The following is a 22,685-nucleotide window of genomic DNA, read 5'->3' on the forward strand; positions in this document are numbered from 1 at the left end:
CCATTCTTCTAAACCTGCAGTCTGGCTTCTGACCTCACTGTCATTCAGCTGAACCTGCTTGCTCCAAAGTTACCAGTAATGCCGCATCAAATGGCCTCTTCTCACTCCCTTGTGCGTCTTAACCTCTCTGCTGCTGCCTTTGACACTGGCGATTGCCTCCTTCTGGACGCTGTCTCCTCTAGGTTTTCGTCACCCTGCTCTCCTGGTTCTTCTATGAGTCCAACGGCTGCTAGGTCTCCGTTGCTGGTTCCTCATTCCCATCATGCCTTCTAATGGTGGCTGTCCCCCAAGGCTATGTTCCTGGTCCTCCTTTCACTCTCCCCTCTGACTTGGTGATCTTAGTTCCCATGGATTACTATACAGAGCTGATTCCCAGATTCGCGCACAGCTCTCGTCTCTCTGATAAGCTAGCCACCAACTCCCTCTCAAGTATTTCACACGGGAGTCCCATAAGCAGCTCTAACTCAACATGTCCAAAATGATTCATTGCCTTTTCCCATAACCCTTCCCCCATTCTCAATTTCCCAGGTGATATTGTAGGCACCACCATCATGCTCCCAGTCAGAAATCTGTGTCATTCTCTGGCCCTCACTTGACATACCAGTAACAAATATCTTCCTCGCCACTCATGGCCACAACCGTAGCCTGAGTCCAGGCCCTCAGCACCTCTGGCCTGGACTCCTGCAACAGCCTTCAAATTGGCTCCCTCTCCCACTCCAATCCGTTCTCTCCTCATCTCCCAACATCTTCCTAAAGCAAAGGTCTGGCCATGTTAGACCTCTCCCCCACCAGTGAACTCCAGTGGCTCCTGTTACTTCCAGGGTCAAATATAAAGCCCCATAACTAGGTCCGTTCCTACCTTTACAGATTTACACCTTACTCTTTCCCCTCTCCCCCCACTACCAACCAAGGGTCTAGTCACAACTCTTGAACACTACTCCATCTCCCACCCTTTGGCCTTTGCATTGGCTGTGCCCCCCCCCCCCCCCATACCTGGTATGCTCCGCCCCCTCATCGCTAGCTCTTAGTTTCTCTGGCCTCCATCAAGACTTAGCCAAATCTCACCTTCTCTCAGAGCCCTTTCTCGGTTCCCCTAGCTGCTAATGCTGTATATCCTTTCAGATTACATTCCATCTGTTCTTTATATATCTCTTATGTTGTCTTCTTCCTTAGAACATAAGCTACTTAAAAACCAGCACTGTGAGGGTGGTTTATTTTTTATTTTTATTTTTTGCCTTTCTTTGTAATTCTAGCATATAGTACAATATTTGGCACGGAGTAAATGTTTGTTGGCTGACTTCCGGGTATGTTTAATTCCACTTCATTTTACAGAAGAGGAGATAAGCCTGGAGAAGGGGAGTTACTTGCCCACAACCACCTGAGGATTTGAACTCAGGTCTCCTAACCCCAAATAATGGTCTTCCTTCTCTCACAGCCCCTCTCCCTTAATAAATGTTGAATTGGATTCCTTCCTAATTAGTTTGGTAACTATAGAGCAGCCCCAGCCCTAGCTTTGGAGAGCGGGGGAAACTCCTTTTTCAGGCCAGGGTGAGGTTATATAGTCTCATTTCTGTTGTGCTTTTAGGGTTAGAAAGCTGCTTCAAACACTCATCCCATGCTTTTGCGGCTGCAGAAACATACCCATTCTATAAAGGAGGCAACTGAGGCCCCCTCATTTGCCAGGGGGCAGACGCAGGACTAGATATGGCCCATGTGTTCTGACTGCTCACCTGGCCTTTCCTTCACCTGGATTGATCAACGATCCAAAACGCTTTTGTTTTGGTTCTCGTGATGGGGATGTATCATTACATGCCACCCACACCCCCTGGTGCCAGGGAAGGGAACAGCAGGGGCTCTTGAAAAAGTTGGCTCTTTTAAGGCTCAGCTCAACTACCCACTTCTTGAAAAGACGGTTTCTAGTGCCCCCCGCCCATTTTGTATATGAAATTCGGATACCTGGAAGGGTTCTCAGAGGCCCACTCTTCATGCGTAGATGAGGCCTAGAGAGTACACACAGGCCCTCAGAATTCGGTATGATTTGAACCCAGGAACTCAGGGTTTGTTCTACTATACCAATATCTGGTATTTATTTCTCTGGGACCATGTTTGTTGTGATCACCCTACCCAGGGAATCTTAATCCCTTTGTGAGTCATGGACCTCTTTGGCATCCTGAAGAACCAGAATGTGTTTAAAAGCATAAACTCAGTTCCCCAGGATTACACAGGAAACCAGTTATTCTGAAATGCACTTAAGACATTTTTTTTTTAAATTTCACAGATCCCCAGGTTAAGAATCTCTGTCTTGGTAGAATGGAAGTCCCACGAGAAGGCACTGTTTTCATTTTTTTTTTTGTCACGGTTTCTGCGGTTTAGGGACCATTTTTGTTTCCAGCAGACTTGTGATTTCCTTGGTGAGGGTAGCTTCCCTCTACTTATACAGAACCCATTTGTTTTGCATTTTATAGTTCTTAGCCAGTTGCCTGGTGACCCTGAGTGGTTGTGACTTCACAGTGTCACACAGGCTTCGTGTGTCAGAAGTGACACTTGAATACAGGTCTTCCTGATTCCAAAGCCAGCTCTCCAGGCATCACCTCCTCTGGTCTGCCACATAGCAGGCATTCAAGAGATGCTTGTGGCTTGATTAATTGAGCTCCTGACCCCCACTGCCCTTAGGGGGCCGCCGGGGCTGGCTGGCTTGGGGGAGGGAGAGGCTGGGATCCCTCTCCCAGCCCCGTGGCACTCACACCCTCTGGGCCCTGTTTCCGGATTTGGTCTGGTCAGGTCCCAAGGTGGTGTGGTGTCTTTAGGAGTTGTGTGAGGGCGCCATGGGCCGCCCCAGGTAGTGATCAGCGCCTGCCTGCCACAGCCACCCCTCTGCTACTCGACTGGCCCTAAGCCCCTGGGCCAAACCCTTTCTCTTTTCGAACCCCCAATTTCCTTCCCTCTAGGGTTGGTGTGAGATCTTGTGACTGTAGTAAAGGGTTTTGTAACCCGAAGGAGTTATATTTGTGGGTCAGTGAGCCCTACTCTGCGCCCCACCCCCACTCTGCCCAGGAGCAGCAGCCCACGAAGGGAAGCGGGACACGTGTGCAGCCGGAGGGGTCCGGAGTCCAAAAGCTCAGGACGCCCGGGACCAGCCGGAGCGCCCCAAGAGTCTCGCTCCAGCCGCGTCCGCCCCCCGAGGCTAGAGTTGGGACTGGGGTGGGGCTGAGGAGGGGCCGGGCTCCCCGAGCTGACGAGCAAAGCTGAGGGGCCAATAGGTGCGCCGGGATGTTCACCTGGCCCGGGCCACGTGGGCGCAGGTATGTGGCAGGCTCCGCCCCCGGCCCGGCCCCGCCCGCCCCAAAGCCTAGGGAAGACTCCGGGTTTCGGGGGCGGAAATTTTCCGGGCGGGACGGTCCAGGATTCGCAATGGAACCGGTGGCATCCTGGGGTCCTGGGCCGGTGGTGGCCTGGCTGAGAGGTGGGTAGGGGAGGGGTGCCCTGGGCTGGGAGGTGGAGGTCTACATCGGCTGGGGTCTGCGGAGTGGGGGAAGGGAGGATCAGGTAGTGGGGGCGGGGGCTCTTAGTCTACACTGGCCCGAACAGGGAAGAGGGACTGACACTGGGGGAGCGTGCCTCGTCTACACTGCCCTCCCAAAGGTCCCAAAGGTGAGAAGCTTGGAAGTTGTGGGTTCCGGGACCCTGAGCTCCAACACTCCGGGGGTCCCTCCGTGGAGTGAGCGATGTGAGGAGGAGAGCATCCTCAGCCCTGTTCGGAAACCCGGAATGGACGCAATCACTTCTTGGGGTCCTTCCAGTTTCAGAACTCCAGGCCCATCCCACCCCACACCTCTTCCCTTCTTAAAGAGCCAGCAAGGCAGTCTTCTGAAATAATCACCCATTTCTAGAGCGATATGAGGTCTGCCGAGCCCTTCCCTCCCAGCCCTGTGAGACAGACAGTGTAGGTATTTTGTGCCCTTTTTTGCAGATGGGGAAACCGAAGCTGGGAGAGGTCAACATGACATCTTAATTTGCCCCATTTCCTTCAAAACTTAGTTCCAAGGCCCCCTCCTATAAGAGGCCTTTCCTGATCCTCCACACCTGTTAATAGCCCTGCCTGAAATGTACCTTGTCTCTATCCTGTACATACTTATTTACCTGTGTTCTTGTGCTCTGGTCCCGGGGAAGGTAACTTCCCGGTAGGCAGAGACACTTTGGCAGTTTGTCGGTGCTTAATCAGTGCCGGGGACATTTTGATTGGTTAAGTGACACCCCCAGAGCCGAGTAGCAGGCTAAGACTTTCTAGAATTCGACCAGCCCTGCACTCTCCTTGCTCCATCCTCAGAGGGTTTACAGCCTCAGGGACTGAGAGCTTGGGCTGAGCTATAATCACAGCCTATGTAATATACAGATATAATCATAATCTCCTTCATCTTCAAAAGGCCACTGGCATCTGAAGGAGGCTATCATTAGATAGCCATTAGATAGCCATTTCTCAGTTGGAGAGACTGAGAAGGGAGGAAGTGACTAGAGCCTGTGAGAGAAGGAGGGGGCAATTTGCCTACATGCTTTGATATCACTCAATACGGAGCTGGACCTGGACTCCCAGAGACTCAAGTTCAAATCTGGCCTGTGTGCCCCTTAGCAAGCCTGCCTCAGTGTCCTCAACTGTAACGTGGCAATAAATAATAGCACCTACCTCCCCGGGGTTATTGTAAGGATCAAAATGAGATAATATTTGGAAAGTGCTTTGGGGCCTTTCATGCACTATAAAAATGCTACTAGCTATTGTTAGGGTTAGAGAAAAAGCTTGTAGAGCAGGGTAACCTTTTTTTGTCATGGATCCTTCATCAGTCCGGTGAAGCCATACTGTGCCCCTTCTCGGAGTCATGGTTTTAAATGCATAGGATTACAAAGGAAATTATATTGAATTAGAATTATCAAAAATGTTTTTAAATGAACAAGTTCATAGACCCCAGATTAAGAACCCCTGGACCAGTCTGTAGGGGAGATCCTGCCCTCAGGGAGCCTCCAGTCTGAAAGGGAAGGTATACTCAGGACAAAGACCAACAAATATAACTTTCCCAATTGTAGAAAATTCTAGAAACCAGTGCTGGAAGAGAGGGGAGGAAGTAGAGAGCAGAAACTAGGTAGGGTGAATCAAGAAAGGCTTCCTGGAGGAGGAGGGCCAGGAACAGGTTTTGGGAAGGGCCACAGAAACAGCATTTGTGCAGGCTTAGTGGTCATACATTTGGAGCCAGAAAGGAAATTACAGCTTGCCTAGGCCAACCCTGTCATTTTACAGAGGAGGAAATCTTGGAGGAAAGAACTGACTTGCTAAGGTAACATGGGAACTCCAACCATTGCTTTTTTCGTTCATGTGTGTGGTTTCAGCCAGCAAAGGTTCAGGCACCATCTTGGAGAGGCTGAATGGGGGTGGAGGGGAGGGAAGCCCTCAGGAGACAAGTGGGAGGAGATGGAGAAGCAGGTGGCCACAGGGACTTAACTGAGAAGATGAATCTAAAGGAAACAGAATTTTATTTTTAGTGCTAGATTGGAATTTAGAAACTGTGGGAAGAGCGCTACCTCCAAAGATGAGATTTGAGCCCCAACCTGTGGTGGCATCGAGCTATCTTAAAGGCAGTGAGCTGGTGGTTCAGTAGATAGAGTGCTAGGGCTGGAGTCAGGAAGATGTGAGTTCTAATTCAGCCTCAGACACCTTACTAGCTAAGTGACCCAGGGCAAGTTATTCTGCCTCAGTTTCCTCAACTATAAAAGGGGGATAAGCACCTGCCTTGTAGGGTTGCCTGGCTGGGGGTAGGTGCTATATAAATGCTTCTTCCTTCCATTTACTATCTGTGAAGTTAGTCACTTAACCTTCCTGGGTCTCAGTTTCCACATCTGCAAAATGAGAAGGTTGGAGTAAATGACCCATCAGTTCATATGATCGATCTAATCCAGAGATGATTAACTTGGGGTCTGTGAATTTGTGTGCATGTGTGTCTTTAGACATTTTGATAGCTAGATTTCACTACAGTTGGTTTCCTTTATATGCCCATGTATTTTATTTTATGTTTTTAAAAATCCATTGTTCTGAGAAGGGGTTCACAGGCTTCATCAGTCTGCCCAAGGGGTCTGCGACCCCCTCCCCCTCAAAAAAGGTAAAAAAAATCTCCGATCTAGTCCAACCTTTGTGTTTATGTATATAATATTTTAACACTATATAGATTTTCTCTACTGTCTAGATGATAAAAATAATAAAATAGAATAATTGGATAGTATATAATAATAAAGTTCAAAATAAATTATAATACAAAATGAAAAAATAAATCAAACCCTGATCTGTAGCTTTTGCTGAAGTCTAAATGCTCACACTGAAAACTTGTACCCTTTAGGAGGGGGAGGTCAGAGACAGCTAACTGACTGAAACTTTTGATTGCGGTGAGCTTTGTATCTTAGTGTTCCTTTCAAGTGGCCCATTAACACGCATATACAAAGCCCCTACTGTGTGCCAGGCACTGTGCTAAGTGGTAACAATGGAATACTCCCTGCCCCTCTGGGGGGAAACAGCATGACCACAGTTGTTATTCGTCGTGTCTGACTCTTCATGGCGCCATTTGGGGTTTTCTTGGCAAAGATACTGGAGGGGTTTCCCTTTTCCTTCTCCAGCTCGTTTGACAGATGAGGAAACTGAGGCAAACAGGGCAAAGTGACTTGTCCAGGGTCACACGGCTAGGAAATGTCTGAGGCTAGATTTGAACTCAGGCAGATGAACCTCCTTGACTCCAAGCACCATGCTCTATCTATGCACTATGGCGCCACCTAGCTGCCATGATAGCAACCATCATCGTCATCGTCTTCACAAGTACATACTTAAAAAAAACTAGGTAAATTGGGAGGTGGTGGGGTGGATATAGAGAGGAAGCCCGTGTGATGGGGGCAGGGCAGCGATCAGGAAACAGCTCATGTTGGAGGGAGCATTTGAGCTTGGCTTTGGAGGAAACTAGGAATTCCAAGAAGTCACCGTATGGAGAAAGAACATTCTCGCAAGAGATGGAGGAGCTTCAACCAGGCAGTGAAGGCACCTGAAGGTGAACAGGAGGGCCCTTAGAGCACAGAATGTGAGAGCACAGGATGTCGGAGCTGGGAGAGGCCTTAGAACACAGGATGTCAGAGCTGGGAGAGCCCTTAGAACCCAGGATGTCAAAGCCGGGAGGGCCCTTAGAACACAGAATGTCAGAGCTGGGAGGGCCCTTAGAACACAGGATGTCAGAGCTGGGAGGGCCCTTAGAACCTAGAATGTCAGAACTGGGAGCGCCCTTAGAACACAGGATGTCAGAGCTGGGAGGGCCCTTAGAACCTAGAATGTCAGAGCTGGGAGGGACCTTAGAACACAGAACGTCAGAGCTGGAAGGGACCTTAGAATCTAGAATGTTGGAGCTGGGAGGGCCCTTAGAACACAGAGAATGTCAGAGCTAGGAGGGCCCTTAGAACAGAGAATGTCAGGGCTGGGAGGGTCCTTAGAACGCAGAATGTCAGAGCTGGAGGGCCCTTAGAAAAATGTCAGGACTGGGAGGGCCCTTAGAACACAGGATGTTAGAGCTGGGAGGGGCCTTAGAACCCAGAATATCAGAGCTGGGAGAGGCCTTAGAACACAGGATGTCAGAGCTGGGTGGGACTTTAGAACACAGGATGTCAGGGCTGGGAGGGGCCTTAGAACCCAGGATGTCAGGGCTGGGAGGGCCCTTAGAACCCAGGATGTCAGGGCAGGGAGGGCCCTTAGAACACAGGATGTCAGGGCAGGGAGGGCCCTTAGAACACAGGATGTCAGGACTGGGAGGGGCCTTGGAACACAGGATGTCAGGGCTGGGAGGGATGTTAGAGCTTGTCTAGATCATCCTCATTTTGCAGATGAGAAAACAGGTCCAGAGCAGATGAGTGACTTACCGAAGGTCTTAAATGCAGGCCTCCTTTCTCCTTATTCCAGGGTGCCTCTTGGTCAAATTTTCCCTTGTCCCACGTGGAGTAAGGAAGGATTTTAAAATAATGGTAACCATTAGCATTTATAAAATGCTTTAAGGTTTGCAAAGCACCATATCTGTGTTATCTCATTTGTTCCTCACAAATAATAATAGCTAACATTTATTTGGCACCTACTGTATGCCAGGCACTGCACTAATTATCATCTCATTTGATCCCTATACAAACACGGCAGATAGTGCTGTTGTCTCCCCCATTTTACCAGTGAGGAAACTGAGGCTGGGAAGCTAAGTGACTTGCCTAGAGTCAATCAGCTAGTGAATGTTTGCCTTAGAATCTGAACTCTTGCATCCCTGGCTCCCAAGCCTAACACTGTTCACTGCCCATCTAGATGCCTTTTTGGCTACACATCATGTAGCCCTGGCTTACCCAGGCACCCTTGAGGTCAGTCAAGGACTGATGACAGACTGAGGGCCTTGCCCCGTCTGTTGGATCTGGAGGTGTGAGGAAACATGGCTGGAGCGTGGGTGTGGGGCTCAGATGCGGCAGCCAGAGACAGCAGCCCCTCTCTTGGCTGTATCAAGAAGGGGAGGTGGGGGGAGGTCCTGTGACCTCATGCTCTCCTGGATCTCTTCTCCTCCAGGCCTGGATGACCTGGTACAAGGGTACCCCTTTGAGGAGTGGGCCCTGTTGGGGAGTGATCTGCTTCAGCTCTGTCCTCAGAGCCTGGAGGCCCTGGGGGTCCGGCACATTGGCCATCAAGAACTTATTCTAGATGGGGTGGAACAGCTCCGGACTCTGGTGAGTGGGCCCTGGGGACATTGAGCCCACATCCCCTGGAGGGCCCTTCCCCAGGGTCCCCAACCGGGTGGAGAGGTCTCAGAGAGGACAGAACCCGGGTCTTTGATGGGCTGGGGTTCCGGATCCTTGTTTTTCCCACAGCCTTATTTGCTGGGGCCGAGACACAGGTTCATGGGACCTTGGAAATCATCGAAGTCAGTCCTCTCATGTTACAGATGAGGAAACTGAGGCCCAGAGGGGTTGAGGGACTTGCCCAAAGTTTGTTGTTGTTCAGTTGCATCTGACTCTTTGAGACCCCATAGACCATAGCGTGCCAATACCATCTATGGGCTTTTCTTGTTAAAGATACGGGAGCAGTTTGCCATTTCCTTCTTCCGTGGATTAAGGCACACAGAGTTTAAGTGACTTGCCCAAGGTGACAGACTCAGGTCTTCCTGACTCCAGGCCCAGCCCTCTATCCACTGAGCCATCTAGCTGCCCAAAATTACCCAGACCAAGGCCTCTCCCTCCTAATCCATTCTTCCCATTGGGAGGGCCTGGTGCTACAGAGAAGTGTGGGAGTGACCTCTTGTGTTCCCCTTACCGGCCACAGAGCTCTGGGCTAGAGACTGAAAATCTCCGGAAGCTAACAGAGAAACTGCGGACCCTAACCCACAAGTTGTGCAGTCTTGTCCCAAGCTGCCTTGGGGCCAGTGGGGAACCTGCCCAAGACCTACTCACTGGAGCCATTGAGCTGATCTGAGCAGCTTGGGCCCTTCTCTGCTGGCTCAACAGGTAATGTGGCTGATGAACTATTTTCAGTAATAACCCTTCATGTTTGCTTCACACTCTGACAGTTTGCAAAGGACCTTCTTACCAGTTTCACATCCTGTGCAGTCCTCAGAAGGGTTTGATGAAATTGGGACCATTGGCCCCATTATGCAGCTAAGAATACTAAGGCTTCTGGAAGCTGAATGGCTTACCCAATGTTATCCAGTGAATTGGCAGCAGGACCAAGACTTGAAACATCAGCCTCTTGATTTCTAGTTCTTTATTCTTTCCACTCTCTCCCCCCTGCCTTTAGCTGCTGGGCACAGTGGGTGGAAACAGTCCTGGGGAAAGAAGAAGACAAGGGATTCGGGCTGTGAAACTAAGTTTGACTTGGGTAGACGCTGAACCTCCCTGAGACCGAACTGGGGAGACTCGATGCCTAGAATTTCAGCCTCTGCTGAGGAGGATTGTGAGGTCTTTTGTCCCAGGAACACTCTGACCCCCAGCCCAGAGGCTCAGCTGTCTTTTCAACTTTCCCTGGATCCCAGGTACCTTTTTTCTCAAATCAATGACTTCTCGGCCTGCCAGGAGATCGGGGATTTGTGCAGGGAGCTGGCCCAGGCCTTGCAGGAGGTGAGTGACCCTCCACCCCCACCCCAAGCCTGACACTAGCTGTGGTACTGAATTCAGCCCAGGGGGTGGGGCAGGAGGAATTGGATCCTAGCAATGCTTTTTATAACCTGTGAATCAGATAGGGATCGGGTGTGGGGACCAGACAGCCTGGGGAGGGGGACTGGCCACTTGAGGAAGACCACAGTCTTCAGGTACTGGAGGGGAACAGACATATTCCAGGATTTGAGGAGATATCTGGAGTTGGGATGAGAATGGATTCCCCTGGTCTTTACCACTCTCCCCCACCAAGCCCTCCCCCCAGATCTCAGGCCACCTCCACTGCCGACTTTCCTGACCTTGACTTTCTTGTGTCTGGGCAAGGGAGTGAATTGGGTTTTAGAGCTTGGAGGAGGGGGAGGAGGGAGCTGTGAATGTGGCCCTAATGGCCCCTTCTTTGGGAGGTGGGGAAAAGAGCAGCCAGAGAGAGGCTCGAGTTTTTGTATTTGGCAGGTCATAGAGGCAGGTCCAGGAATAGCTGGAATGAGTTGAGGGCAGGGAGAAAACTATAGGGTCCTAGGACCCTGCTTGAGAAGGCTGAACAGTGCAGGAGGCCTGACTGAGGATCTAGTTTGGGTTTGGGAATGGGGGAGTTGAGTGTGGCCTGGGGAGGGAGTGTGTGTGTGTGTGTCTCTCTGTCTGTGTCTGAGAACAGGTAAGTGTGGCCCACCGAGAATGGGAGTACTGTGCCTTCAGAGACACATATCTGTCTAGGGCGGAATATGGGTCCCCTGCAGAGAACAGGGGAGAAGAAAGAGGCCAGACTGGAGTTAGAGAAGAGGGTACTGACTCTGATCCTTGGTGTCTACCTGGTTTTAAGAGGGACAGTGGCCTCATCTGTGGCCACCCTTCTGGGAGAGAAGGGGAAGAAATTTCTCATCCAGAGGCTACTCAGGTCCCCCTGTTCAGTTTGGGAGTCCACCTGGGCCTCCTGTCTCTTCTTTTAGGACTACCCAGTGGCAAAAAAGAAGGCCCAGATCCTGAGGCTTGTGAGTATTGTGGGATGGGAGGGGAGGGTTGGTATAGAGAGGATGGAGGAGGGCTGCAGGGTCTGACCAGGCACCTTCATCTCTCCCCTTTCCCCTCTTTCCATGTCTCCCTTATGCCTCACAAGGGGGACAACATTCTGAGCATCTGTGACGCCATTCTGAGCTTCAGCCCTGACGACTTGCTGGATCAGCTAGCTGTCTTGGAACTGGTGGAGCTGAGAGCCAGGCGTCCTGAGGAACCCCTGGTGAGCCTGTGCTGGACCCTTCTATGAACTTTGGCCTTGGCTAGGACATAGAGGCAGCCCAGGGTGATGGAGACAGGCACAGGAACTGGCTTTGACTTCTTGGGCTCTGATGCTTCCTTTGGGACCTGAGGGAAGTTGTTAGCAGAGCTTTGGTGTATTCCCCTGCAAAATGAGGATAGTAATGCTTATACTGCTTACTTCACAGGATTGTCAGTGGAGTCACATGACACACTGGATGGAAGGCTGTATTTAAATATGAGCTATTGAGATGCTGGATTTTGCAGTTAGAGAACCCTGCAAAGAGCTGGAAAGCATAAAGTGTCAGAGCTGGGAGGGGCCTTAGAACCCAGGATGCCAGAGCTGGGAGGGCCCTTAGAACACAGGATGTCAGAGCTGGGAGGGCCCTTTGAAGACAGAAAGTCAGAGTCCTGGGCGAGGAGTCCGAGACCCAGAAGTCTCTTTCACTAACTGTCTGTGAAACCTTAGAGAAATAATTTGGTTGATATAGGGCTCAATTTTGTTTAAAAAAGGAGGCTGGTTTAAGGGAGCTGGTTTAGAGCAACTAAACATTTGATCCCTAAGGCCTCTCCCAGCCCTGACATCCTGTGTTCTAAGGCCCCTCCCAGCCCTGACATCCTGGATTCTAAGGACCCTCTCAGCTTTGACATCCTGGGTTCTAACGTCCCTCCCAGCCCTGACATCCTGGGTTTTAAGGGCTCTCCCAGCTCTGACATCCTGGGTTCTAAGGGCCCTCACTCTGAGCTCCCTGGGAACCTGTTCTTGCCTTACTCCAAATTCCTAGTGTAGTCCAGTGCTTGACTCATACAGGGTGAGCCCTTATGACTGAAGGCACCTTGATGCTTCTCACTTCCCCATCCTCACCAAGCTTGGTGTATGTGTCTGGGTGTGTCTGTGTATCCAGGGCCTGGAAATCCTAACCACCAGTAGCTGCCACCACTTTGTGTCTGGAACAGCCCCAGAGGTAAGAGGCCTGGTCATCCTGTCTGTTCCCTGTTTTGCCCCATACTTCCACCCTGAGGGAGGAATGCAGGGCTCTAATCCCTGTCTGCAAGTTCCTCCTGCTTTCCAGACCTCTTCAGCTGCTCTGCCTCATGGAGGCTCCAAGGTGCAGGGAGAGCTCTGTCACCACCCCCAACCCCCTCATCTCTCCCATTGCCCTCCACAGTCTCCTGCTGACAGGTGTTCCCAGATCTTGCTTGGAGACGAGATTGTCCAGGTCAACGGGCAAGTGGTGGTGAGTCCCCAGGCAGGGAAGGAATGATGACGTCTCTAGACAGTTGCCTTGTTGTTGGCATGGGAGAGAAGGGGGCCTTCTGAGGGTGAGACCCAGGAAGGGATCCCACCCATTTGGGGGAAGCCTCTTCCATGTAGAAACTCAACCCCTGTCCTTTTGGTGTCCTTTTACTGGAGGGAAGAGATGACGGGGCATACCTAGGGGACGGACACATGGGTACAAGCCTACATTGTAGGGAAGCCTAGCTGTCAGACATGGGTGGGGAGAACTGGGGAATAGACTTAATGAGTTGGGTGGGGTTAGTTAGGGAAGAATTCCTGGAGGAGAGCACAGTCTGGTACTCAGACTGAGGACAGGAGAAGATAGGATGGGGAGCAGGTTTGTCCAGCCAGAGCAGAGCCTCTCGCCTGTGTATTGGAGGACTGGGGTGGGAGTGGGGGTGGAGGCAATTCATGGGCAGCCCCTGCCCCCATTCCAGCTTAGACCTAAGTCTCTGCCCTCCTGCCTTGGTCCTTGAGGTGGGCTGGCCCCGGGCTAGCTTGTACAGGCAACTAGTCCAGGACCCGGCCCTCCTCAGACTGCTGCTGAAGACTGTTCCTGTGCCCAAGACTGCCCCTCAGGTAGGTTCCTTTCCCCCTTCCCCATCCCTGCTCTCCATCCCCTTGTTCCTCACTCATGATTTCCCCCTACTTATTCCTCAGAGCCCCTTGGATACTTCCTGCTCAAGGAGTCAATCACCAGGCTTGGCCTCCCCATCTCCTAGGTAATGGACTCTACAGCAGAGTATGTCATGTTCTGGGGATGGCACATAGGGACGAGTGATCATTTGGTCCCGGCATTCTCTGTTCCCCACAGAGCCTCAGGAGACAAAGCTACTGCCTTCATCTTTGACCAGAGCCCAGACCCAAGACCCCCCAGCTCCCCTGAGGCAGGTAGGAAGGCAGAAAAAATGTGAAGTCAGGGATTGGGAATTCTAGGCTTGGGTTCTAATCCTGGGATTTGAATTCTAGAATTAGAATTCTAGACTTGGGTTCTAATCCTAGTTCTGATATGGCCAGCTGTATGAATCTAGATAAATCCCTTCCCTTCTCTGGGCCTCAGCAGAAAAATGAAGGTCTAGTTTCTTCCTCTGGGGTTTGGGCTAGATGACCCTTCAGCCCTGGTATTCTATTTCAACCATCAATGTTCTAAGAACATATCAGGTTCTGGCATGCTAGGTTCTAACATTTTATGTCCTAAGCCCTGATATCCTGTGTTCTAAGGGCCCTCCCAGCTCTGACATCCTGTGTTCTAAGGCCCCTCCAGCTCTGACATCCTGTGTCCTAAGGGCCCTCCCAGCTCTGACATCCTGTGTTCTAAGGGCCCTTCCAGCTCTGACATCCTGTATTCTAAGGCCCCCTCTAGCCCTGATATTCTGTGTTCCAAGGGCTCTCCCAGCTTTGACTTCTTGTGTTCTAAGGGCCATCTCAGCTTTGGCATTTGGTGTTCTGAGGTACCTCCCAGTTTACACATTCTGTGTTCTAAGTTTCCTCCTAGCTCTGACATTCCATATTCTAAGACTCTTTCCAGTTCTACCAATTTCAACATTCTTTGATTCTTTCTCTGGTACTTTAGTATGTCCCCGTGTGCCGCACCCCCATCCAAACATGTACCACAGACTGATAGGATGCCCCAGCCAGCCCCATCATGCAAGAACAGGAGTGTTATGGATGTCTGAACATCTAGGTGCCACTGTTCATTCTCCAGACCATACCCTTCCTAGGCATCCCTCCATGCCTGGTTCTCTGTGGGCCCAGAACGTGGCATATGTTGACAGGGCTATTGTCTTCCTAGGCCCAACCACACCTTTAGCTTGTGGCAATATCTGGGACTCTGACGGGGTACCCAGTTCCCCCAGAATAGCAGATCCCCTCCCAGCAGCTCAGCCAGAAAGAGAGGAATCTGAGAATCCCAGATCTCCCAAGCCCTTAGACAAGGTAAGCAGGGAGCTGAGGGGGAGGAGCCCCCAGGTCTGACCTTCCCCTTTCCCCCAGTGCTGGCTATGTATCCAGGATGGAGCCCAGGCTAGACTAGAGACTAGGCCAGATGACAGCTGGCTGAAGGAATGGGGAGCACCTAGAGGAGACAGCAGCTTTCCCCAGCAATCTGAAGGGCTGGCATATATGCAGGGGCTCATTCTGCTTGGCCCCAGAAGGCAACATGTGGGAGCTGCAAAGGGAAAGAGTTTTGCTCAATATAAGAAAAACTTGTTGAAGATGAGAGGTTTCGAGAGGTCTCCAGATGCGGGGGCGGGTTGCTCCAGAAGGTCAAGGGTCCCCCATCAGTAAAGGCCTTCGGTTAGAGACTGAATGATCAACCGTTAGAAGAAACTTCTGTTCAGGCATGAGTTGGTCTAAATAACCTCTGAGGTCTCTGCTTGTGCCCTCAGAGTCTTTCCTGCACTCGGAAGAAGTCAAAATCCAAAGGTACGTGAGCCTGCTAGACGTTAGGGATTGGGTAGGGGATGCCGGGGATGCTCCCTCCTTTAAGCGACTCCTTCTGATGTACCTAGGGGTAGTAAAAAGACTTGGGTTTGCTGTGTGTTCTTGCTAAGTCCCTTGCTCTCTCTGATCCTCCTTTATAAAAATGGGGGAGGTTGAACTAGAGGATCTCTAAGGGCAGCTACGTGGTACCATAGTGCACAGAGCCCCAGGCCTGGAGTCAGGAAGACCTGAGTTCAAATTTGGCCTCAGACCCATATGAGCTGTGTGACCCTGGGCAAGTCACTTCACCCTGTTTGCCTCAGTTTCCTCATCTGTAAAATGAGCTGGAAAAGAAAATGGCAAACTACTCTAGTATCTCTGCCAAGAAAACCCCAAATGGGAAGAGTCGGACACAGCTGAACAACAATGAAACATCCCTTTTAGTTCTAATGCTCTACAAATTTCATGATTCCAACCCTGGGGTCCTCTCCCCCTTCATGCCCCTGTGAAAGTGGGGTTTGGGACAGAATGGGGGGAAGGACACAGAAGAAAGAAGGTGGTTTTTCTAACCTTGGACCACACAGGGGTGGCGACCCGGCTGAGCCGGAGGCGGGTGTCATGCCGGGAGCTGGGCCGGCCTGACTGCGATGGGTGGCTCCTGCTTCGGAAGGTGCCTGGAGGTTTCATGGGCCCCCGCTGGCGCCGATGTTGGATGGTGCTGAAGGGTCATACCCTCTACTGGTACCGACAGCCCCAGGTGAGGCCTGTGGGATAAAGTGGTGTGTGTGCAGCCACCACATGAGACTCCAGGCCTTGAGGCATCCCCGTGTCTGCTATTGTTCAGTCCCAGACCAAGGGCTGGCCTTCTCCATCTATCTGGGAGGCATGCCTCTTCTTGTCTTTGCTCATCCCTCCACCCCTCTGCCCTCCTCCTCTTATCTGCGCTTCTCTCTCTTCCTTGGGCCACAGGGCCACCCTTCCCAAACATCTCCCACCCTCCCTGCCCCAAACCTGGGGATCCCTAAGGGGGATTCCTACCTCAGTAGAGCTTCATGTGTACTGGAGAATTCTGAGCTGTCTGAGAGTCTTCTCTCCTTCCTGAATCTGTTTCCTCCAGGATGAGAAGGCTGAAGGGCTGATCAATGTCTCCAACTACAGCCTGGAGAGTGGTCGGGACCAGAAGAAGAAATAGTGAGCAAGGGCCCTGCGGGAGGATCAGATTTAGGGTAGGGGGAGGAGATTGGAAGGAATGGGGTCAGACTTGGGGTGGGGGAAGGAGGTCAGATGGAGGATGGGAGGAGATTGGGGGGAATTGGGGTCAGACATGGGGAGGAGATGGGAGGATAGCATCAGCTTGGGAAGTGCTGCTTTGTTAGAGAAGAGAAGAATGGCCTTTCAGTGGTTTCTGGGGCAGGGACTGGCCTGGGAATGACCTTGCCCTTCCTCTCTCCCCACAGTGTGTTCCAGCTTACCCATGACATGTACAAGCCCTTCGTCTTCGCTGCTGACACCCTGGCTGACTTGAGCATGTGAGGAGTTGAATCCTATTCTTTTCCCACCCATCCTCATTCCCATCCCCATTCCCACCTCCATATTCATCCCTATCACCACCCCCATCTCCACCTCCATCCCTACCTCTATCCACATCCCCATCCCTATCCCCATCCCTATCCCCACCCCCAACCCCATCCCCATCCCCATCCTTATCTCCTTCCCCACCACCATCTTCATCTCTATCACCACCCCCATCTTTACCTCCATCCCCACCTCTATCCCCATCCCCATCCCTGTCCGTATCCCCATCTCCACCTCCATCCCCACCTCTATCCACATTCCCACCCCCATCCCCATCTTCATCCCTATCTCCATCCCTACCCTCATCCCTATCCCTATCCCTATCTCCATCTTCATCCCCATCCCCATCTCTACCTCCATCCCCACCTCTATCTATATTCCCACCCCCATCCCTGTTCCCATCCCTACCGTCATCTTCATCCTTATCCCCATCCCCATCCCCATCTCCATCTCCACCTCCATCTCCATCTCCATCTCCATCTCCATCTCCATCTCCATCTCCGTCTCCGTCTCCGTCTCTGTCTCCGTCTTCATCTCCGTCCCCGTCTCCATCCCCATCTCCATCCCCGTCCCCATCCCTGTCCCCATCCCCATCTTCATCCCCATCCCCATCCCCATCCCCATCCCCATCCCATCTCCATCTCCATCTCCATCCCCATCCTCATCCACATCCACATCTCTACCTCCATCCCCATCCCTTTCTCCATCCCCATGCCCATCCCCACCTCTATCCCCACTCCCATCCCCACCCCCATCCTCATCCTCATCCCCATCTCCGCCTCCATCCTCATCCTCATCCCCATCTCCATCCCCATCCCCATCCCCACCTCTATCACCACCTCCATCCCCCTCCCTATCCCCATCCACATCCACATCTCTACCTCCATCCTCATCCCCATCTCCATCCCCATCCCCATCCCCATCCCCATCCCCATCTCCATCTCCATCTCCATCCCCATCCTCATCCACATCCACATCTCTACCTCCATCCCCATCCCTTTCTCCATCCCCATGCCCATCCCCACCTCTATCCCCACTCCCATCCCCACCCCCATCCTCATCCTCATCCCCATCTCCGCCTCCATCCTCATCCTCATCCCCATCTCCATCCCCATCCCCATCCCCACCTCTATCACCACCTCCATCCCCCTCCCTATCCCCATCCACATCCACATCTCTACCTCCATCCTCATCCCCATCTCCATCCCCATCCCTATCCCCATCCCCATCTCTACCTCCATCCCCATCCCCTTCTCCATCCCCATTCCCATCCCCATCCTCATCCCCACCTCTATCCCCATTCCCATCCCCATCCCCATCTCTACCTCCATCCCCAACCTCATCCCCATCCCCATTTCTATCCCCATTCCTATCTTTATCTCCATCCCTATCCCCACCCCCACCCCCATGCCCATCCCCATCCTTATCTCCTTCCCCACCGCCATCTTCATCTCTATCACCACCCCCATCTCTACCTCCATCCCCACCTCTATCCCCATCCCCATCCCTGTCCGTATCCCCATCTCTACCTCCATCCCCACCTCTATCTACATTCCCACCCCCATCCCTGTCCCCATCCCTACCGTCATCTTCATCCTTATCCCCATCCCCATCTCTACCTCCATCCCCATCCCCATCTCCATCCCTATCTCCATCTCCATCTCCATCCCCATCCCCATCTCCATCCCCATCCCTATCCCCATCCCCATCCACATCTCTACCTCCATCCCCATCCCTTTCTCCATCCCCATGCCCATCCCAACCTCTATCCCCACTCCCATCCCCACCCCCATCCTCATCCTCATCCTGTCTCCATCTCCATCCCCATCCACATCCACATCTCTACCTCCATCCCCATCCCCATCTCCGCCTCCATCCTCATCCTCATCCCCATCTCCATCCCCATCCCCATCCCCACCTCTATCACCACCTCCATCCCCTTCCCTATCCCCATCCACATCCACATCTCTACCTCCATCCCCATCCCCACGCCCATCCCCACCTCTATCCCCACCCCCATCCTCATCCTCATCCCCATCTCCATCCCCACCCCTATCCCCATCCTGATCTGTACCTCCATCCCCATCCCCTTCTCCATCCCCATGCCCATCCCCCTCCCCATCCCCATCTCTATCCCCATGTCTACCTCCATCCCCATTCCCATCCCCATCCTCATCCCCACCTTTATCCCCACCTCTATCCCCATCCCCATCCCTACCTCCATCCCCAACCTCATCCCCATCCCCATTTCTATCCCCATTCCCATCTTTATCTCTATCCCTATCTCCATTCCCATCCCCACCCCATTTTTTGCCCCATACCTATTTCTCTTCTTATCCCCATCTCTATTCCCATACCCCTCTTTTTCCCATCCCTTCCCTTCTCTGCTCCACTTAGTGAGGGAAACTATCCCCTCCCCATCCTCTTTTGTCTTGACTAAATAGAGGTCAAAGTACATGCCCACCCTTCCCATCTGCCCTGCCCTTCCCTTTGCCCATGACCACTTACCCCTTCCCCTTTTTTGACAGGTGGGTGAGCCACCTGGTGACTTGCATTTCCAAGTATCAGTCTCACAGCCGAACTCCTGCACCCAAAGAGGAAGGTGAGGCTGGTCCCTGGGCCATGGGCCCTTTTCTTCCCCAGAGATCCTCCCCTGTATACTACCAAAGTCAAGGGTGGGGTACCACTCCCCAGGGAGAAACTCACCCCCTCCCTTCCCTCCTCTACGATCTCCTAGGACAGAGACAGTGCAGCCCAGAGTCCTCAGCCCCTTTCCCTGGCCCAGATGTCCCTGCCACCTGAGCCTCAAACTGTCCCTTCCTGTTCCCCCCCACCAGATTGTTATAGTGAAACAGAAGCAGAAGACCCAGATGAGGAAGCAGGGTCCCGCTCAACCTCAGTGAGTGCCCAGGGGAGTGGGAGGGAGGGGATGGGGATTTGTAGAGGGAAGGGGTATCCTGGAAGAAATCTGGACTAACACTGTTCCTGTCTCTCAGCCCAGCCCAGTAGGAGTCTGGAGCTCTCCCCCTGGAGATGCCTCCCCGCCAGCCACAACCCCCCAAGGCAGTCCCCGGGTGTCACATAGCCCTTCAACAGGTATTCACTGCAGATGGGGAGAGAGTGGGCAATGTACAGAGGCTGGGGGCGTGGGAGTCTTCGGGAGTCAGAAGAGGGGGAGGAGGATATGGGGTAAAGGAGGGATACTTTGGAGGGGGGCTTGATCCTGGGGCCTCATTCCTGTACCCTGCATCTCCTCAGCCTCAGATAGCAGCAGTGAGGGAGCACTGGAACACCTGGTCCGGGGCCTACAGCAGGGAGGAGTGTCCCTTCTGGGCCGCCCACAGTTCTTGACCCATGAACAATGTCGCCGCTCTTTCCTGCGCCGTACCCATGACCCCCAGCTCAATGAGCGGGCCCATCATGTGCGATGCCTGCAGAGCACACTCAAGGTTAGTCCTAGCCAGGGCAATCGACTTGGGAAGGAGGAGGAGAGAGAATCCCTGGTCTGGGTGGCTGGTGGAGGTTGGGGAAATGCTCAGTGTCTGTGCCTCCTGCCCTCCTGGTCCTCAGGCAAAGCTTCAGGAGCTGCAGGTCCTGGATGAAGTGCTGAATGACCCCATGCTGACTTCTGAAAAGTTCCAGAGGTGGAAAGAGAAAAACCAGGAATTGTACTCAGACCAGCCTGGAGGCTGGGCTGCCCCAGGGGCTGAAGGGACCTCCTACCCCCCGACCCTGGAACTTGAGGATGGTACTGCCTCTGACTTCAAAGAGCACCTGCCTCCTGACACCCAATGCCTACAGCCACCTGACCTTTAACTCTGGGGAAGGGAGGACATTTGCTTTCTAATCTCTCACCCAGGGAGTTCCTAACCCCTAGGTAGGTGGAGTTATCTACCTACCACTGTACCTCTGCTCTTACCCCACCCCACCCCTGCTTTGTCTGGGACAGACTGGTCAGCATCTTCTCTAGGGTCTGAGTAGAGCTGAGAACCCCATCACTATGCCTCCACCCCCAATTTCCTGATCCCTAGGCTGTTGGGGTGACAAGTGAAAAAAGTTTCTATTTCCTGCTTCACAGACCTCAGCTCAGACCCTTTCTCCTTTTCTCCCTCCCTTGGTTCCCCCAAGTGGTCCAACCTATTTCCCTGTAACTCAAAGCCCATGACAGCTGCCTTCTCTCTGGCCAGAATTGTCTGAGAATGGGGAGAACAGAGCCCAGCATCATTTTAGGTCTGATCATCAATTCTCCCAACGAGGGAAAATGAGAGAGCAGATAGACGAAAACGTGTTTGGAAAATGAATCCAGAAGTGGGGGACAGGGGAAGGGGAGAGGTCAAGGGACCTGATCTCCTATTCTGGTCATGTAGACAGGCGACCAGGGTGTCTAGCACCACTCAATCCCTACCTCTCCCCTACCCCACGCTGCACAATCAGCACAGGCGTACCTCATTTTATAGAATGGCTACATTTCAAGACATTAAAAGGAATTTACTCCAGTGTCCCTCTGACTGATGGTCTACAACCAGAAGTGAGCTCCCAGAGGAAGCAGGGCCCCAATATCCCAAGATCATATGATCTTGAGTTTGGAGAAGAGACCTCAGGGGCCATAGTATGTCCTGTTCCTGAAAAGGAGTCAGCCAGCTTTTTGTCTAAGGTTTCCAGGGAGGGGGAGTCCACTACTTCCAGAGAACAACCTAATCCATTTTTAGATCACTGGTTATTAGGAAGTTTTTCTTATGTGAATCTAAATGGTATGGTAGATAGAGTGCTGGACTTGGAATTAGAAAGATCTGGGTTCAAATCCTGCCTCAGACACTAATAGTAGTGTGACCCTGGGAATGGGGTTGGACTGAGGGGAAACACATCCCTGAAAGTTCATATTCTCTTTTGGTTCATTATGCCCCACTCCTCTTGAGTTTACTTTAGTTATAGGTCATGTCTTAGGTTTCCACAGATGTTGGTAAAGAGGAGGGGGTATGGTCTCTGATTCCTATACAAGCACTTGTGTTAACATATGCATATTAGTTATAGGACAGCCTTCACAGAAAATGCAGATGATGCAAAGGGGCCCATAAACAGATGAAATGAATATACAAGGCATGCAAAGGACTCTGGACTCCATAAAAAGATATAGAGAGCACATGAAGCATTTGAAATTGTTCTCCTTGGAAAGAATGAAATTCAGGATTGCCAGTGGGTTGATATGCTAACATTTTGGTGATTTGGTAGCTGTCCTGCAAAGTTCTATATGGTCCCTCCCAGACTTATAGTACCTCCTATAATTTCAACCCCATAACCCTAAAAGGCAAACACAGTGGAGTTGCTTGATGAGCATCCCCCTCACCATCAAAGATGCATTGTCTAAATAGCCTGCTGTAGTAGTGAGAAGTGGCAAATTCCAAATCTTTTGTCCCACCATGTTGAGAACTTAGTCCAACTTCAGGGGTTATGTAGATAATCCTCTTTTTCCCCCCAAGAAACACAGTGCCCAGGAACCATTGAACCACTGAAGGTTATATCTCTAAGGTTAGTGCTGCTCAAGAAATCTCTTTTCTTTGGATGGAAGACTATATTCTGACATCATGATCCCTAGGAGGCCAAAGTCCCTCCCTCTTCCTCCCTCAGGAGGTTGAGGCTCAGGAGCATTGTTCACAAATGCCCTCAGGCCCCATGGACTAGAACATAGACTCTGGCATGGACTCCTGCAGGAACTCTTGGTGTTCCAACGCTGTTGCCAATTCTTGGGCTGGTTTGGGAGATTCACTCTCAGTTCTCCAGTCTCTGGCCTGTGCTTAGAAAGAGAGACGGAGGCTAGGCACTTGAGGTCCAATAATTCCCTTTTCAGGCCACCTGGGCAAAACATATAATTTGTTATATGCTTCTGCTGCAAGTATTCATTATCTGCTCCTTGGTCAGGGAACAGGAGGCAACTCTTCTCCCAAACCCACCATTGTTCTAGAAAAAAGGTACCCAGGGA

The 22,685-nt window shown here is 51.9% G+C and overlaps 1 protein-coding gene across 1 annotated transcript; it reads left to right on the forward strand.

Annotated features, from left to right (window-relative positions):
* The first annotated feature begins 3,411 nt into the window (after nt 1-3,411).
* On the forward strand, nt 3,412-20,451 carry CNKSR1 (connector enhancer of kinase suppressor of Ras 1). The gene is given in 23 exon segments (XM_036745506.1): nt 3,412-3,463; nt 8,606-8,763; nt 9,356-9,537; nt 10,062-10,146; nt 10,338-10,410; nt 11,140-11,171; nt 11,297-11,416; nt 12,339-12,398; nt 12,603-12,671; nt 13,190-13,291; nt 13,373-13,434; nt 13,527-13,603; nt 14,505-14,647; nt 15,100-15,136; nt 15,718-15,890; nt 16,251-16,324; nt 16,591-16,662; nt 19,237-19,310; nt 19,546-19,607; nt 19,705-19,804; nt 19,967-20,157; nt 20,279-20,429; nt 20,432-20,451. Coding segments are annotated over 23 exon segments (2,169 nt in total).
* The last annotated feature ends 2,234 nt before the right edge of the window (nt 20,452-22,685 follow it).

Source organism: Trichosurus vulpecula, chromosome 2, assembly GCF_011100635.1.
Source record: "Trichosurus vulpecula isolate mTriVul1 chromosome 2, mTriVul1.pri, whole genome shotgun sequence".
NCBI classification, from domain to species: Eukaryota; Metazoa; Chordata; class Mammalia; order Diprotodontia; family Phalangeridae; genus Trichosurus; species Trichosurus vulpecula.